This window comes from Rhinatrema bivittatum, chromosome 3, assembly GCF_901001135.1.
Source record: "Rhinatrema bivittatum chromosome 3, aRhiBiv1.1, whole genome shotgun sequence".
Taxonomy (NCBI): Eukaryota; Metazoa; Chordata; class Amphibia; order Gymnophiona; family Rhinatrematidae; genus Rhinatrema; species Rhinatrema bivittatum.
In genome coordinates, this window is record NC_042617.1 from 487,347,673 (window position 1) to 487,365,822 (window position 18,150).

The 18,150-nt window shown below is 43.5% G+C and overlaps 1 protein-coding gene across 3 annotated transcripts in view; it reads right to left on the minus strand.

Annotated features, from left to right (window-relative positions):
* The window catches only part of SLC25A27 (solute carrier family 25 member 27), a 156,919-nt gene that overhangs the window by 104,135 nt on the left and 34,634 nt on the right, over positions 1-18,150 (minus strand). For all 3 annotated transcript variants that reach the window (XM_029596063.1, XM_029596062.1, XM_029596060.1), the window contains one exon: positions 2,435-2,626. In XM_029596063.1, the coding sequence (XP_029451923.1) occupies positions 2,435-2,626 (192 nt within the window). The remainder of the gene's footprint in view (positions 1-2,434; positions 2,627-18,150) is intronic.

Below are 18,150 nucleotides of genomic sequence, written 5' to 3' on the forward strand. Positions count from 1 at the left end.
GCTTTCACATACACAAAACACAGGCTCTCTTTCTCACACACACTTTTTTTTCACACATACACACAGTCTCTCACACATACATACACACTCAATCTTAGGGCCTCTCCCTCTCTTCTGGGCCTCATCTTCAGCCGCCAATAGGATGGGGTCTACTGGTGGCCATTGGATAGTTTCTCTCTTTTTTTTTTTCAGCCACTGCAGCTGCCAGTGGGATGGGATCTGCTGGTAGTTGCCAGGCCCTACTTGCTCTTCTTCAGCCACTGTGGGATGGGCTCTGTGACAACTTACCAGGTCCTCTTATTTTTGGGGGCATTACCCCCCCCCCCCCCTTAAACACCACCTATGGTCATGGGTGAGCAAGTAGCAGCAGGAAATGCATTTAAGCAATATCATCTCATGCTGTCGCGAGGCCGGTCCCGCGGCAGCCAGAAATGACATTTTCTTAAAAGCAACTCCCGCTTCTGGCTGGGGGGTGATTTAAGGATCCGCAGCTGATGGCACTCCATCTCAGCATTGGATCAGACAGGGGTTTTCTATATCCCTGCCTGATCCAATATATAAAATTTGGGAAGCAAGCCATTTTTTTTTTGGGGGGGGGGGGGGGCATATGCCACTCCTGGCCACCCCATAGCGACATCTATACTGCAAGAAGTCTCACCTTGGGAATAACAAGGAATCTAGGATAGCAGTAAGTGCCTGAAAACTTATTTTGGAGGTTAATTGCTGAGAGTGTTAGTTTTTGAGAGCAAAGTGACTCAGTATGGGGGTCATTTTCAAAAGGAGTTATGCGCATAAATGTAACTACTATTGTAGCAATTTTCAAACGCTATTTACTCACGTAAAGTGCATTTACGTGAGTAAATCCTATCTATGGACAATTCAATGGCATATATTGTAGCAATTTTCAAAAACCCACTTACTCGAGTAAAGTGCATTTACTCGAATAAAGCCCAGTTTTACTCAAGTAAATGCTTTTAAAAATCAGGCCCTATGGGTATATATCAAGAGTGCTAGAGGATAGCAGTGTGAGAGACTGGAGGATTTTTCACTATTTATGGGGAAAAGGCTGAGTGTATCAGGCCCATTGTGGATGTCTGTCACCGGTCAGGAGCCATTAGAGCTTGAAGCTCAGAAATGAAGCTACCATAAAAAGATAGCAATAAAAAAAAAAAAAAAATTCTTAGCCAGAGATAGGAAAGACCTTTCCCCCGGATTTTTTTTTTTTTTTTTTTTAACATTTTCCAGTAAGGGAATTTTGTAATAGGAATTTTCCTCTGCTTCTATTATGAATTGTTTTCCTACTTGACAGATCAACATTCTAAGAAAATGTTTTACTGGGTACATAAGTGACCACCAGATGCTGCAGGGTGTTTCATTATGTAATACTTTTAAATATAGAAATAAATAACTACCTACAACGAAAGCTCCTTGGCTGAAGAGCAGCACATGCCATCTGTAAATGGAGAACACTCTAAACTGTGCTGTATGTAAAGTTTGCTTGTTGTAAATGTGCACTGTGCTGACCGACTTAATTAAAACCTAATTAAATAGAGTTTTGCCTATAGCATGTAACTTTTTCTCTTAAGGTGGCCTGATGTCTGAATGAATTGCCGAAGTGTTTGCTTATTCCATAAACAACACACATCATCTTATGTAGACTGGTTTGAAAAAGTCATTAGCTCATAAAGTTCAGAACGCTGCAGCCAGACTAGTGGTACAGGCAAGACTGAGAGAACACATTTTAAACCTACCTGCTCCACTGGTCACCAATCTGACAGCAGGCTATGGCCTTCACGATCCTACGTGCATTGGGTCTAGTATATTTGGTAGTCTGGATGGTGCACTCGGCTACATACCCATGCATACATTGCGCTCCCAGAGATTAACTCTGCAGGAGATTCCATCACATCAGATGATGAGTCTGACTCCTGCTCAGGATCATATGTTTTCTTGAATAATCCCTCAGGGGTAGAATAAATTGCTATAAACAGTGCGTTTGTTATTAGAGCTGTTATCTTTTTAGAAAGGCACTGAAAACCTTTTAATTTAAATCAGGTTAAAGAAAGTTTTGTGGTGGTGCGTTCCTTGTTCAAAAAAAATAGTATTTTATTATGCATTGCATTGCTGCTATTGTTTTTTATTATTTTATTGTTATGTTTTTATTCATTGTATATTCACTGTAAGGTTTTTGTTTCTATATATCTAAATAAAGAAATACAAAATTTCAGAATGCCAATTGTTTGTTTCTGGTGATCCAGCAGACATAAATCCCCCTATAAAACATTACCCACAGCTGAAAACTTCCTTCCTGGACAAGCACCTGTTTATCTTTTATTTCATATCTCACCAATTCCAAGTACCCAGTATAACCATTAGCCCCATGTTTGCTTTGAGCTTACCTCTGAAACCATGTATGTGATATCTGGATACTCACCAATGTGTCTATAGATTGCAGGTGTAGCTCCTTGCCAAAGTTTTAACCAGCCTTCCTCTCGCACTATCCCAGCTGCTGTACGGATCATACCCCGATAGGGTACAGCTTTTTCTGCATTGCCACCCAGACGTTGAAGCGCAGCTTCTCCCTGGATCTGCAGTCGGGTCTTGGTAAGGTCAAGTGGAAAGGTTACTAACGAAAAATAAAGAGAACACAATTGTGAAAACAACCCTGACACTACAATTCAAGCTGTACTAGTTTGTAAAATACTATATGGTCACAAAGTGCGACATCTCCAGGCTTCAGAGCCTTGTGTCAATTCATTTTGATCTTGCACGAGAGAAATTAGTCAAAGAACATCCCAAAAGTAGAAATAAAAAACTTTTAAAATCAAAAGGGAAAATACTCACATTCAAGTTCAAATAGCAGAGGGAGGAACTTTGATTTTTCAAACTTGAACAGATGCACCTCAACCAATAGAGTTCCCTAGTTTGTTTTTTCTTAGTGACTCAGAAAGTTAAAATGAAGTTCTAGGAATTTAATTAACTAGACACTGAAACACTGCCAGGCAGATGGCAGTGTTTCTGATTCCTCAGAACTACTCCTGAAAGATTCATTAATGACTTGGTCTACGGAAATTCCTATTTGTGAAGTTCAGCAGAAAGTGCCACAACTGGACTCAAGTAACAACGATACTTATGTAGAGATCCTGTCAGGAATGGTATATTCCTGACTAACTAATGTTAGTCAGGAATATACCATTGGTGTTGGGAGAGATATGGTAGTAATTTAGTAGGTTTACTACTCCCCCATGTGGAAGTTGGTAATGGTGAGTTCCTCGGGATTATAGAGCCTTCTCACCAATTCACCTTCAGGCCAATGCAATGTCGTCGCGCGTAAAACGGGTGCTCATGATTGAGTGCCTGCTCGCCTAAGATGCGCCAATCCACTTTTCCTGGGCACCCAATTTAATATTTAAATTATCTGCCACAATAAAAAGGAGACACTAGGGGAAATTATGCATCCCTAGTGCTTCCACAGCATCAGGTACCCAGGAAAGTTGGCTGTCAGTGAAGGTAAGGAAATGGATGCTCAACACGAGCATCCGTTTTCTCCTGCTACGGGAACAATATACACCCACAATATACACGACCTGGACTGTGTATATTGTGTCCCTCAATTTTTTTTTTTTTTTTTTGCAAATTTTTTTTTAACTGATTCTGCTTTCTGTGGTCCCTCCTACTTAGTATCGCGACGATACTAATGGGAGGGACCACAGAAAGCAGAAATGTGGGGATTTTACAATGAGCCCTTGAGCCTGGCAGACCTTTATGCCAGCCCTGTGCTGGCATAAAATTTGCCACATTGCAAGGGCGTATTGGCCGCATGGGAAAGTTTTCCATCGCGAGGATTAGCTAATAGCCTCATCTACATGTACTTTACATGTGATGAGTGCTATTAGCTACGTGCTCGATTGGACGCGTGTTTGAAAGCGCTAATCCCCGTTTTGCATTGGGGGTTGTGGACGTGCATCCAAAACAGGTGTCCACTGGCGTGCTGAGCCATGCACTGGCAGCAGCATACAGTACTGCATCGGCCTGCTTGTCGATTTCCTTTTTGCATTTGCAGAGGCAGCAGGTCTTGGCTATACTCTGATTTTTCTATTAATTTAGTTATGGCTCCATGGAGATCTTTTATTTGGATGGGACTTTCTTTCCAGCCTCCCAATCCAACTTTTAATCTTAAATTAATTTATATTTAACTTTGGAGTGCCCAATCACCTGGGACTCAACTAAGCTTATTTAATTTTGCTCTTCAATCTAATGGGAGACATTCCCATCATTATCGTCTTTTTATGTATGTGATGTTGTAAATCATTATGAAAATATCCTATTGAAATGTATTGTAAAAAATGTATTGCAAATATATAAATAAGAGGAATCTGAGATTATCAAGATCCAAGGAGAGGATGACATTCAGCCATTATGTGGAGAGGAAGAAGGAGTAAGGGGAGAGAGGAGAGGAGATGGATCCCAGCCAGGGCCCATGTACATCTGCTGAAGATTGAGAGGAGTAAGAGGTATCACCCTGATACATGCAAAGGGAGCGTGAGGAGAAGGCTAGGAGGAAGCAGGAGACAATTCTATACCACTTAAATTACATCTTTGACACTTCGTCATCATTGGGAGAGAAGTACCCAATTTGCCCTGTATCCACTAGGAGGGAAAAAAAAATCAGTAAATAAAAAAACTGAATCAACTGGATTTAACATCTGACTTTGAGAAAGGCTGCAAGAAGTCAAAACATACTAAAAAGCACTTATACCACCTTGAACGTAAAGAACACAGCTGTAAAGACTGTAAATCATCATTTGCACTTTATCAGTAAAAGAGAAATGTTGAAAACCACCAAATACATCTCAGGTGTCTTGTTATAGTGACTTCATAGCTTATTTATGCTGTTATTATCAGTGCTGTGTACAAAGACTTTAAAGTGGGAAAAACTAAGAGCAAAGGGACTTGAAAGTAAACTTTCTCCTTGCACAGGAAATCCTGGAATTACATCTTTTTTGGCAAAATAAGTGTGTTTCCATTTAAAATATAAATTTGAGATATGGCCTCTGGAACTTATATCCGGGTTCAACCAACATAGGTGTTATACTTACCAATTTTATAACGCTACTAAATGTACGCAGCGCTGTATAGCCTGGAACATTTCTACATTACTGCAAGAATATGCTAAATTCAGTGACAAAAAAGCACAAGGCCCCCCCAAAAGAAATGAAGGACCTGTAACCTTGCACACAAAGCTTGAAAGTTAGTAGTACATAGGCTCCAACTGGCACAAACGCTAATCAGAACGGGATAACTGCAATGCATCTTACAGCATCTTAGGAGAAGTCTGTATAGGTCAGAAATAATGACACACATATCAAAGTACAAACCCAGCTACAAGGTTTCCAGCTTAGCCAAATGTTTCAGCCTTCACCTAGTTTAGGGGGGAGAAAACACATTTATAACAAAATATAACTGCAAGCAAACCTTAGGTAGTATCACATACACTAATAGGCAGTGATCATTTTCTAGAAAAAAAAAGGTACCGTATTGGGTCCAGACGCAGCCTTCAACCTTCAAGCTTAAAAAAGCTTCCAGGTTGACTAATAGGAAGTATAGAAGTAATCAGTTTTGGAGGACAGATAGCCAAAGGTCATTCTCCAGACCAGGCTGCAAGGGGTCCCTGGCTGTGTCACCTGCCCTTGCATGGGCAAGAGTGGGAGGGTTACTTAGATAGGTTGTAACCTGTATTAGTGAGTTGAGGTCGCCATTCTTCCTCCCTGCCTATCGTGTCTGGTCACACCAGCACAAGCTCTATGTACAGAACTAGATATATGTGGATATAGTGTTTATTGTTTTTCTATCACAGTTTCCCGTGTAAAGAAGCCTTGTGTGATGCCATTGATGGACACAGAATGGGGGGAAAAGTTTTAGTAAATCAGACCCTTAGACTGTGAGCCCTCTGGGGAGAGGGAAAGTCCTACAGTACCTGAATGGAATCTGCTTCGAAATAAATAATCAGCACAGTAATCATAATAGTGTGTGAATGTGATATCAAAATGGAACAAAAACAGAAATCCTGAAGAAAGCTGGAGAGGAGGAGAAAAAGCAAAGAAAAGAGAACAAGAAGACAACAACATCCCAGGAGTCAGAACTGGGAGAAAAATGATTGGCACATGCGTTGTATCTGCTGCCATACAAATAAGACGTAGTGAGAAAAGGAGACACCTTTCCTATTTGGGTTTCAGTGTTTGTGATTATCTCTATATAATAAAGAGAAAGTTTGCATCGCTAGTATGCAAATAGATCGCCGCCCCTCCCTCCTCAGGGACGGAGCTCGGTTTGCATACCAGCAATGCAGACGTGCGGCAAGTTCTCTCTTTAGTTTATAGAAAAGAACATTAAGGAGGAGGATTGCCGTGTCTCTGAATCAACTTTAAAGAAAAAAATAAAAACCTCTGGGGCCTGTGCAGGAGTTAGAAGCAGGCCCCAAAAGAAGGAATCACAAATCATTCGGGGAGGAGGAGTATTGGGTATACATGGCAGATAAAGAAACAATACTAATACAAAAAGTCCACTATATAATAAGGCTCTTATTGTATGTGAAGAGTGACCATCATACAGCGCCCTTGCAAATGGAAGCTTATGCTGAGAAAGCTTTTATGAGCACTGGGGCTTTATAATCATAGGTCACTTATGTGCTCATAGAAAAAATTCTATGACAATAATATATTCCCCCTTGTTTTACTTTAGTTATTGGGGGCTATATAAAGTGCACTTATCTTGCAACGAGATGTAAAAAATGCAGCTGTATTGAAATCTTCTGCACTTGTCCTTTGGAATCACGGATCAATGATGCTGTGATATTGAATTCTTCCTTTGTGTCTACCGACACTGCGATGTTTCGAAATGCTTCTTCAGGGAACACAAAGTAATGAACTGCAAGAGGATAAATCTGCACAACAAAAAATAAATAAATACAATAGCCCTTTAAAGTCAGCTTGTAGCTTATATAAACAACATGGCTGCGGGTCGAGTTGGAACACTTACTCTTTGAATAGTGCGGTCAATATGTCATCAGGAATAGATTTTCGTTGCGCTGTAAATATAACATAAGTGAAGCTAACACGCATTCAAAACTAACCAAGGCTTTAAAATGTAAACTTGTCTCGGAGAACATTACTTACTTTTGATGTTTGATCAAACATATATGGAGTACCCAAAATCCATAAATCATTGGTCAAACCTCCTTGTAGACCTATTGTTGCAGCCAATGGCTCAATTCTTGAACCATTGGCAATCTTCATAGACTTGTTCCTTCAACCAGCAGTGCATAAAGCTAGATCTTATGTTCAAGATACATCTGATATGTTAAATAAACTCTCAAATATTGACAATACATCAGATAATCATTTTTTAGTTAGTCTTGATGTTGAATCTCTTTACACTAATGCCCCTCATTGTCATTTGTGGAAAAAATGTTTTCAGAAAGAGAAAGACCTCAATGGATCCTGTCTGAATTTTTAATATCACTGATGCAACTGATCCTCTTTAATAATTTATGTTTGAAAATCAATTTTTTCTTCAAACTCATGGAGTAGCTATGGGGTCCCCTGTGGCCCCAGATGTGGCAAATTTATTTGTCACACAATTTGAAGATCACGTATATAAATCACAATTTTTTCATCATGTGATATCGTGGACCCCTTATATAGATGACATATTCTTCATCTGGACCAACACTGAAGATCAGCTTTTACTGTTTCATCACTGGTTGAATCAGGTCAACCCTAAGTTAAAATTTAGTATGTCTTACCATCGAGAAAAATTATCTTATCTTGACATATCCATCAACAAAAATTCACAAGGCATCAGTACCACATTATTTCGAAAAAGCACTGATAGGAATAATCTCCTTCGATTTGAGAGTCATCATCCGCATCACTTTAAGGAAGGTTTATCTGTGGGACAATTTTTCCGCATTCAGAGGATATGTTCTGAAGATTCAGGATTTTGTTTACAAGCAACTTTGTTGAAAAAGATTCCAAGACAGGGGATATCCCAAACGTGCTATTCAAAATGCATATAAAAGGGCTAAGTTTTCAGATAGAACACAGTTACTTCAATACAGACAAAAATCAGATAGCTCCAATCTTATTTGCTTCCTTCAACATACAGATCTAACTGTTCAAATCAAGAAAATCATTTTAAAGTACTGGCACGTTCTCAGTCCACATCCCCCATTCATGGAAAAACTCATGTTTGCATATTCAAGAGGATCAAACATCAAAAGTAAGTAATGTTCTCCGAGACAAGTTCACATTTTAAAGCCTTGGTTAGTTTTGAATGCGTGTTAGCTTCACTTATGTTATATTTACAGCGCAACGGAAATCTATGCCTGATGACATATTGACCGCACTTTTCAAAGAGTAAGTGTTCCAACTCGACCCGCAGCCATGTGGTTTATATAAGCTACAAGCTGACTTTAAAGGGCTATTGTATTTATTTATTTTTTGTTGCGCAGATTTATCCTCTTGCAGTTCATTACTTTGTGTTCCCTGAAGAAGAAGCATTTCGAAACATCGCAGTGTCTGTAGACACAAAGGAAGAATTCAATAGCACAGCATCATTGATCCGTGGTTGCAAAGGACAAGTGCAGAAGCTGCATTTTTGATATCTCGTTGCAAGATAAGTGCACTTTATATAGCCCCCAATAACTAAAGTAAAACAAGGGGGAATATATTATTCTCATAGAATTTTTCTATGACCACATAAGAAGTGACCTATGATTATAAAGCCCCAGCACTCATAAAAGCTTTCTCAGCATAAGCTTCCATTTGCAAGGGCGCTGTATGATGGTCACTCTTCACATACAATAAGAGCCTTATTATATAGCGGAATTTTTGTATTAGTATTGATTCAAGTGTTTCCAGCTATTTTTTGGGATAATTATTATTACAGAAAAAGAAACAAGGCAGCATGGGACTCATGCAGTGGAAGTAAGGCAGCATCAGCCCTCAGTGGCTGAAAGAGGAGGAAATCAGTCGCTGCACGGGTCAGCCGGAGAAGGCTATTGCCCTGCAGGAAAGGAGGCTGCAATCGATAAGTTGGGGGGGTGGGGGGGAGAAGAGACTGCAATCAGTTGGATTCTGGAAGGGGGTAGAAGGCTGCAATTGGTGAGTTAGGAGGGGGGGGGCAGAGGCAGCTGCTATTGGTAGGGGAAGAGAATGATTGAGCATGCATGGGTGTGAGAGAGGGAGAGAAATGAAAGCTTGATTGTGCAAGTGTGTGTAACAGAAGGAAAAAAGTGAGTCATGGAGCAAATGAGGGTGTGTGTGTGTGTGTGTGTGTGTGTGTAAGAGAGAGAGACAGACAGAGAAAGAATGAACATGTATGCATGTGAATGCTAGCTACTGCATGTGAGAAAATTTATGTGCATATGCACCAACTAACCCCCCAGCTAATCGATGAAAATCTCAGGGTGACTGGAAATCAAAAGGTCACATGTATGATTTACCTTCGCCTGCCTGCCTTAGAGGAGACATATAGTGGCAGTGGACAACCCCCCCCCTCAGACCCCTCCCCTCTTCAGCTTCCATTGGCCAAACAACCTCATCTCTGATATCCACATCTCCAACACTACTATTACCAAAAAAAACCTAAGCCAAGATTTAGCCATCTATTTTAAGGATAAAATCTCCAAAATAACAAACACCTTCATCACCTCTTCTTTCTTCAATTTACAAACTTCTTCAATTAACATCCCTCCTTGGCTCGACTTCAGACCTATTTCCATTATTGAAACAGAAAAAATGATGAAGAAAATCAACCCTGCTCGTCATGAACTCGACACCATTCCCACCAGAGTTCTTTTTTTTTTTTTGTTCAAACATTTTTATTGGGTTTTGGATAGCCAACAGAATTAAACCGTACAAGGGAGAGTGTGTTCATATCTCTCCCCCAACAAATAAACCCAACAATATCCCAAGTCCATCCCTCCCCCCCCCCCCCCACAGATAGTAAAGCTCTGGAGAGTCAGAAAAACAAGTATTCAGACGAGGGCACCACAGGGAAGAGTCAACAAGCAGCCACCCGGAAGCAATCAGTCATTCAAAACCAAACTCCTCGCTCGAGGTGGCAATGTCTGAAGATACGGACCCCAGATGGAAGCAAAGTGTCGTCGTCGAGTCGGGGAGCCACGTGCCACCATGCTTTCCCTAGTCATCATGGTGTGTAGCTGATTTCTCCAAGTCCAAAAAGAGGGAACATCCGAAGTCTTCCACAGAAGGAGAATCATTTTCTTTCCCACCAGACTCGCTTTCTGAAGTAGCAGGCGAGAGCCAGGATCTCTAACACGAATCGGGGAAATGCACCCGAATAAAAACCATAAGGGGGAAAAGGGCAATACCACATTAATCAAGTCTATTAAATAGTCCGCTATCTTACGCCAGAAGCGTAATATGCCAGGACATGTCCAAAACATATGAGATAGGGTTCCCACCGTACCGGGGCAGCGGACACAAAATGGCGTAGTGGCCACAGACAATTGATGTGCGCGCTGGGGGGAGATAAACGCCCGGGTTAGAAATTTGTATTGCATTTCCCGATAGTATATGTTGGTAGAAATCCTGGCTATATGCCTAAAACAGACCTTCAAAATAAAACCGGTGAGGAGAAAATCACCATCTTTGTTCCAACGTACAACAAGAAAGGAGCAAACCTCTACTTGGGTATATGTTTGTAGCGTTCTGTAGTATTGGGATAAAGACGGGGCCTTATCTGCCCCAAAATGGAACACCCTATCCAAGGCGCGATACCCCGTGAGCTCCTTTGTCTCCGGAGATAGTGACTTGAGGTAATGCTGAACCTGCAAATATGGAAACGTATGCTTGGAATCTAAACGATAGAGTTTTTGGAAGTCACTGAAGTTCAGTAACACCCCCTCTGTGGTCCACATATGACCTAAATATCGTGCTCCCCTAGCCTCCCAGACCCGAAAGGAAGCTGATTGAATGCCCGGTAGGAAATCAACATTCCCCCGAATAGGTAAAAAATAAGCACAGATATGGGGGGTGCGTAAAAGTCTAGTTAGACGCTGCCAGGAATGTCTAAGAGGCCGGGTGAGCGCGGAATGGAGTATAAACTTAGGTAGACTACTCGCTTTGCATTGTAGGGCAAATGAGGGGGCCAACGGGTATAAAAGAGTACACTCAACTGAGAGAGGGGTATAATGCGAGGAACCCTGTAACCAATTGCGGAGAAGCCGCAAATTGCAAGCAAGATTATAGGTGGCCAAGCTGGGGACCCCCAGGTCCCCAAGAATTCTGTAACCATTGAAGAGGTAACCTAGACCGGCCCCCCCTCCACAAAAATCGGCGCAGCTCCCCCTCCAGCCTAGCAATGTCTTTGCGATGTAGAAGTAAGGGGATATTCTGTAGCAAGTATAACCATTTGGGGAGTATGGTCATCTTAAATAGGGCCACCCGTCCCACCAACGATAACGGGAGCGCCTTCCAATTGTGAAGCATAGTTTGGGTTTGTTGTAGCAGTCTGGGAACATTAACTTGGTAAACTAACTCCGGATCCGATGGTATAAATACTCCCAGGTAGCGAATACTATCCCCCGCCCATTGTAACGGGAATTGTCCTACCCAATTAGCTCGCAAGGTAGGTGGATAGGCCAGGGCATATGACTTGGTCTCGTTCAGTCGAAAGCCCGAAAAAGACCCAAAAGTCCCTATCAAACGCAATAGGGGGGGTAAAGACAACTCCGGTTTGGTGATAAAAAGGAGCAAGTCGTCTGCAAAAGCTACAGATTTAAAAGTCCCCGAATCCATATAAAGACCCCGGATCTCAGGAGCGGCACCAATGGCTAGTAACAGAGGCTCCAATTGTAACAGAAATAAAAGGGGAGAAAGTGGGCATCCCTGTCGAGTGCCCCGCCCCACTACAAACTCCTCCGACTGAGAGCCATTGGCCACTATACGGGCCCGAGGATCCGTATAGAGGAGGCGTATAGCCTGCAAAAAGAAACCGTCAAAGCCCATGCACTGCAAAACATAAAATAGGTATCTCCACTCTACTCTATCGAACGCCTTAGCGGCGTCAAAACTAATAGCGAGATAGGGGAGGGACATTCGCTGACTCTGGGTCATGGCCGCCAAGATTTTCCTTATATTGGACAAGGCATAGCGCTGACGAACAAAGCCTGCCTGGTGGTTTCCAATTAAAGAAGGCAAGCAAGCCGCCAATCGCTCCGCTAAAGTTTTGGCTAATAATTTATGGTCGTAATTCAGCAGAGATATGGGGCAATACGAGTCCGCTTGTAAAGGATCCTTTCCCGGCTTGGGTATCAAGATAATGTGTGCTAAGTTGTCCTTGGCAAAGAAAGAGCCCCTAGTCACCAAGTCAGTGAATGCCAGTGCTAGAGGTTGCGACACCGAATCCCTAAGGAGTTTAAAGAATTCCGACGTGAAGCCATCAGGTCCAGGAGCCTTAAAGTTCTTAGAGGAGTGAATGGCTGTCGCCACCTCTGTCTGAGAAATCGGGGCATTTAGCTTATCGCTATCTGCCCTGGTCAATAGGGGGAGCGATAAACCCTCACAAAACCTACGGCACGCATCGGAGTTCCATCCCCCAGAGGCATAAAGTGAGGAGTAGTAGGTCCGGAAACTTTGTAAAATAGCTGGGGTGTCCCGTAGCAGCGTCCCAGAGGATGTGCTAAGGGCCGGGATATAACGATGAGTCCTATTGGATTTAATAAGATTGGACATCAATTTACCTGCCTTATTACTATACTGATATAGTTTAAATTGATAATACTGATAGCTTTTCCGCGCTCGTTGATGTAGCAGAGCATTGAGAGCATGTTGCTTAGTTAAATAAGCTGTCCTGGCCGCCGCAGATTTAGAATGGATCAGAAGAATCCTGGCTTGGCGAGTTTGCTGACTTAAAACAAGGATACGCCGGTTAAGCATTTTTCGACGCTGCGCCGTGTAAGATATTATTTCGCCACGCATTACCGCTTTGGCAGTATTCCAAAATAGCAGGGGTTGGGATACATGGGTTTGATTATTAGCCACATAGTCCTCCCATTTTTGTATGAGAAAGGCCTTAAATTTCTCGTCTTGTGCCAAATAGTAAGGATAGCGCCAGTGTCGCAATACAGCGGCTGGAGTCAGAAACTGCAGTTCCACCCACACCGGGGCGTGATCCGATACGACTATGCTCTCAATGCCCGCCGCCAAAGCCCGGGGGAAAGCGTGCGTGCTCACAAGGAAGTAGTCAATCCTAGCAAAGGAAGCATGGGCTCTGGAGAGATGGGTAAAATCACGCTCCATGGGGTGCAACGTTCTCCAGACATCAAGTAAATGTAATTGGGATTCCAATATTCGAGGACCCCGCCCCGCACCCGCATCCCAGCCCCGACTCTGTGAAGCGTCCAGTTGAGAGTCACAGACAGTATTAAAATCCCCCCCTACAATCAAAATATCTGACACAAATGGCAGTAAATGTTTAAACAACGTACGGTAAAATCTTGGATCATAAACATTCGGTGCATATAAATTGCAAAACACCACCTGATGATGAAACAATTCTGTCACCAAAATAAGAAAGCGTCCATGGGGGTCCTTAATTTCCTTATGAATAGTAATAGGGAGTTGCTTGCGAAAAAGAATAGCTACCCCGGCAGATTTGGAGGAAGCCGAAGCATACCTCACCTCCCCTACCCAGGTTCTGCGAAGCTTCATATGCTCATAATCGGTAAGATGGGTCTCCTGTAAAAAGGCTATCGCGGCCGATTGCCTATTCAGTAATGAGAGCACTTTCGTGCGTTTAATAGGGGAATGTAGGCCGCAGACGTTCCACGAAAGTAGTTTCGTGGAATTACTCATAAGATGTTATGAATACAAAGAAAATCACATGAGAGAGTAAACTATTAGAGTAGCAGGCCCTCCCAGCTAAGGCCCCCTCCAGCCAGTGGTGAGATAAGGCTGCCACCCGCCTCTCCTCCCCCACAGTGCCCCCGCCAAAACCATGTACGCAGACATACAGACCCCAGAGCTCCCCCATGACCCCCCCATCCCTCCCCCTCTCCCACCCCCTCCCCCCTCTACTCCCTCCCCTATCCCCCCTACCATCCCCTCCCCACCCCCCACCCCCCTCCACTTCTAGAAGTGGTAGCCCCCAACTTGCCCTCTTTCCCATAAACTGTGCCTTCAAAAAGAAGGCCAGGAGATCCGTATAGATGTGAACAGGCCACCCCTAACCAGGAATGACAACATAGGTTTAACATGGCAGCAATAAGCTGAATACAAAAACTAAGCAGCAACAAACAACCCTCGCAATGCCCACAAGAAGGAAAAAAAACTTTGGCATGGAACAGGGTCTCATAGTGTAAGGCGAGAAAAGTACTGGAGAAAAAGAAAAGGGGAAGGGAAAAGACAACAAATCTGAAACGGAAAAAAAGAAATCAGCGCTGTCTCTCCCACTCAAGAAAAATTAATCAAAACAAAGAAAAAAAACGTCTTGACATCCGGGCCATGACAAAGCATGACAAGATTGTTCAATGGGCCTTGTCCCCATGTCCAGGGCATAAGAAAGTTAAGAGAAAAAAAAGAAAAAAAATCAGCCCAAACAAAAAGAAAGAGAAAAGGGAAAACAGTTCTTGGCCCCCAGATGATCCGGGTCGGAAGCAAGCTAAAGTCTCGCCTGGTTCACTCACGCCATTTTATCAATGTATTGCTGTGCTTGGTCCGGAGAATCGAAGGAGTGCACGGCATCCCTGTGCCACAGGCGCAGGCGGGCAGGATATATGAGTGAAAACTTGACCCCTCGATTGTGCAAAGAGGTGCACTGCGGGGAAAAACGTCGTCGGGCCTCAGAAACCGCTGATGAAAAGTCCTGAAATATGCGGATGGGCTGGCCCTGGTAAGTAATCGGCGTTTTACTGCGGGAAGCCCTCCAAATCTCGGCCTTATGCGCCGAGTTCAAAATCTTGGCGATGATAAGTCTGGGGCGGCCCTGATTAGCCGGCTTTGACCCCAGCCTATGAGCTCTTTCCACCACCAGTTTGCCGCGTAGTGCAGGAAGTTCCAGAGCCTCCGGGAGCCACGTTTCCAGCAGGGAACAGAAAGACTTTTCAGCGATTTCCTCCGAGAAGCCCAGGAACCTTAAGTTATCCCTCCGGGCTCTATTTTCGAGGTCTTCCACCTTCTGGGACAGCGCTGCTATTAACTTAACGTGGCTCTCTACTTTTCCCGCTGTGGTTACCGCGCCATCCTCCACCCCCGAGACTCGGGACTCAATTTGTTCCAGACGAGGTTGTAGGGCCGAGATGGAATCTTTAACCTCCCCCAGCTCCTCATGAAGCTGTGTCCATTTTTCGTCTAGGGCCTCTTTAATCGCGGCTTTGATATCCGTGATAGTAAGGGCGGGGGGGGAATCCGAAGCCGACTCACCCACGCCAGCGTCCGCCATCTTAGGCTCCGGGGCCCGCGGTTTTTCCTTCTCCTTCCTCCCGCTCTTTGAAGACATGGCCGGCGACTTTTTGCACCAGGTACGGATGGTGGACATGCACCTGAAGCCTGAGGGGCTTTAAAACCGCCGTGAAAGCAAAGTACGCGTTTCGATGCGCCGCGATTGTTGGGGTAGGCCTGAGAGCCGGAGGTCTATGCGTCCTCCCTGCTCAACACATCATGTGATCTCTCTCCCACCCGAGTTCTTAAAGAAATTGCCTATCCTTTAGCCCCAACAATTTCAGCAATCATCAACAAATCACTCGAGGAAGGCGAGCTGCCTCCCAAGTTAAAAATTGCCACCGTCACTCCTTTATTAAAGAAAAAAAACCTCAATCCAGATGACCTAAACAACTACCGCCCAATCTCCAACTTACCCTTCTTTGCAAAAATGATTGAGAAGGCGGCATTGAAACAACTCAACGACCATCTAGACGATAATAAAATTCTTTCTCCTTCCCAATTCGGCTTCAGAAAAAACCACAGCACTGAAACCCTCCTCCTTAAACTCTCCAATACCATCCTAAGAGGTTTTGACAACAAAAAAGGATACCTTCTGATTCTCTTAGACCTCTCTGCTGCCTTCGATACAGTGGATCATAAAATTCTCATCTCATGTCTACAATCCATTGGGCTGGCTGGCAAAACTCTCAGTTGGTTCTCATCCTTCCTCAGTAACAGACACTTCAAAGTTTTTCACAACAATAGCTCTTCTTCTCCTGTCCCCCTCGATACAGGTGTGCCTCAAGGATCAGCACTTTCACCAATTCTATTCAACATCTACCTGACCCCTCTTTGCCATCTCTTATCTAGTCTTGAAATAACGTATTACATGTATGCAGACGATATTCAATTACTCATTCCTATTTCTTCCTCGATAGAAGATGCTATGTCTAAAGCAGCCTCACACTTGGATACTATCAGAAACTTGCTAATTCATCTTAAATTATGTCTAAATACAAGCAAAACCGAATGTATCCTAATTGCCAAAAAATATCCTGGACATTTAACAATTCCACCCTTCTACTTTGACAAGACCCTCGTCCTTCTCAAAGAGAGCGTTAAAGACCTGGGTGTTTGGTTAGACACTGACCTAATCTACAAAAAACACATCTCCACAAAAATAAAGGAAGGCTTTCACAAACTTCAAATAATTAAACATCTAAAACCCCTACTCCACCCCCATGATTTCAAAACTGTCCTTCAAGCCCTCATTTTTTCAGGTTTGGATTACTGCAACTCCCTATTGATCGGCCTTCCAAAATCTTCCTTGAGACCCTTGCAGCTCCTTCAGAATGCTGCAGCCAGAGTTCTAACAGGTACAAGAAAAGCTGGTCACATTACACCTGTTCTCAACCAATTACAGTGGCTCCCTATTGAAAAAAGAGCAGAATTCAAAGTCCTCACCATACTCCACAAAGCAATACAATGCCGACTATTCCGCCTTTGATGACATCATTCACATCCATTGCTCCCAACGTACTACACGAACCGCCAGCAAAATTAATCTAGTGATTCCCTCTCTTCCACAGGCTAAATTATCCTCCACCAGAAACAGAGCCTTTTCCATCATCGGCCCTAAGCTCTGGAACTCGCTTCCTCATTGCCTCACCAATCAAGATAACTTAAAATCCTTCAAAAAAGACTTAAAACCCTGGCTTCTCAGCCAATCTTTTAAAGATAGCACTCAATGACTCTAAAATTCTTTTATATATTCTGCCATTTTTCATTCTCCCTGTTACAATGACACAGATGCCCTTCAATGCTTCATGAGATATATGTACATCTATTCAGGGTTCTATCCTGTGTTATCTTGTTATACATTCTCCTGTTGTATTTACTATCGTTAATTTTAAATTGTAATCTTCATACATCGTTCTATGTAACATGTTGTTTCTGTATGTAAACCGGAGTGAAGGCAACTCTGCTATACCTCGGTATATAAAAAATGCTAAATAAACAGGAGCAGGATGGTGCTCTTGCAGTATGTCCGACGTGAGTCCTCCCCTCCTCTCCTGATGAGGCATGAATGGCACCCATTGAATCACATGTGGTGCCCACTGAATGACGTGTGGTGCCTATTGAATCACGCGTGGTTCAAAGCAGGATGCTCATTCCCTGTTAAAGGAGGAGGGAGGAGACATCGGAGGCACAGCAAGGCCACTGTCCTCCCCACCTCCTGTTTGGCCAATAGGAGCAGTAAGTGAGGGGGATCTGAGGGGTGGGACAGGACGAGAGTGAACTGGGGATCTTAAGGTTGCGGAAGAGAACAAACCGATCAGACATGGGATGGGGGAGTCAGTGAACCGGGTAAGTGAGAGGTTCATGAGGTGGGGGAAGGAGTGAACTGAGGTGAATCAGAGGTTTGGGGGCGGGATTAGTGAACCAGGGTGAGGGGTTTGAGAGGGAGAAATAAACCTTGGTGAGGGGTTCATGGGAGGGAGGGAGGAACCATAGTGAGTGAGGTGTTTGTGGAGAGGAGGAAACCAGGGTGAGGAGATCAGTGGGAAATGAAGTGAAAGATGGAGAGTGTGGGGATCAAAGAGACTTTGTAAAGGAGGATAAAGGGTATGGGGTGTGATTGTTGGGCCAGGGACTGTAGTTCCTTCCCCCCCTCCTCCACCTCTATCCATAGTCCTTTTCC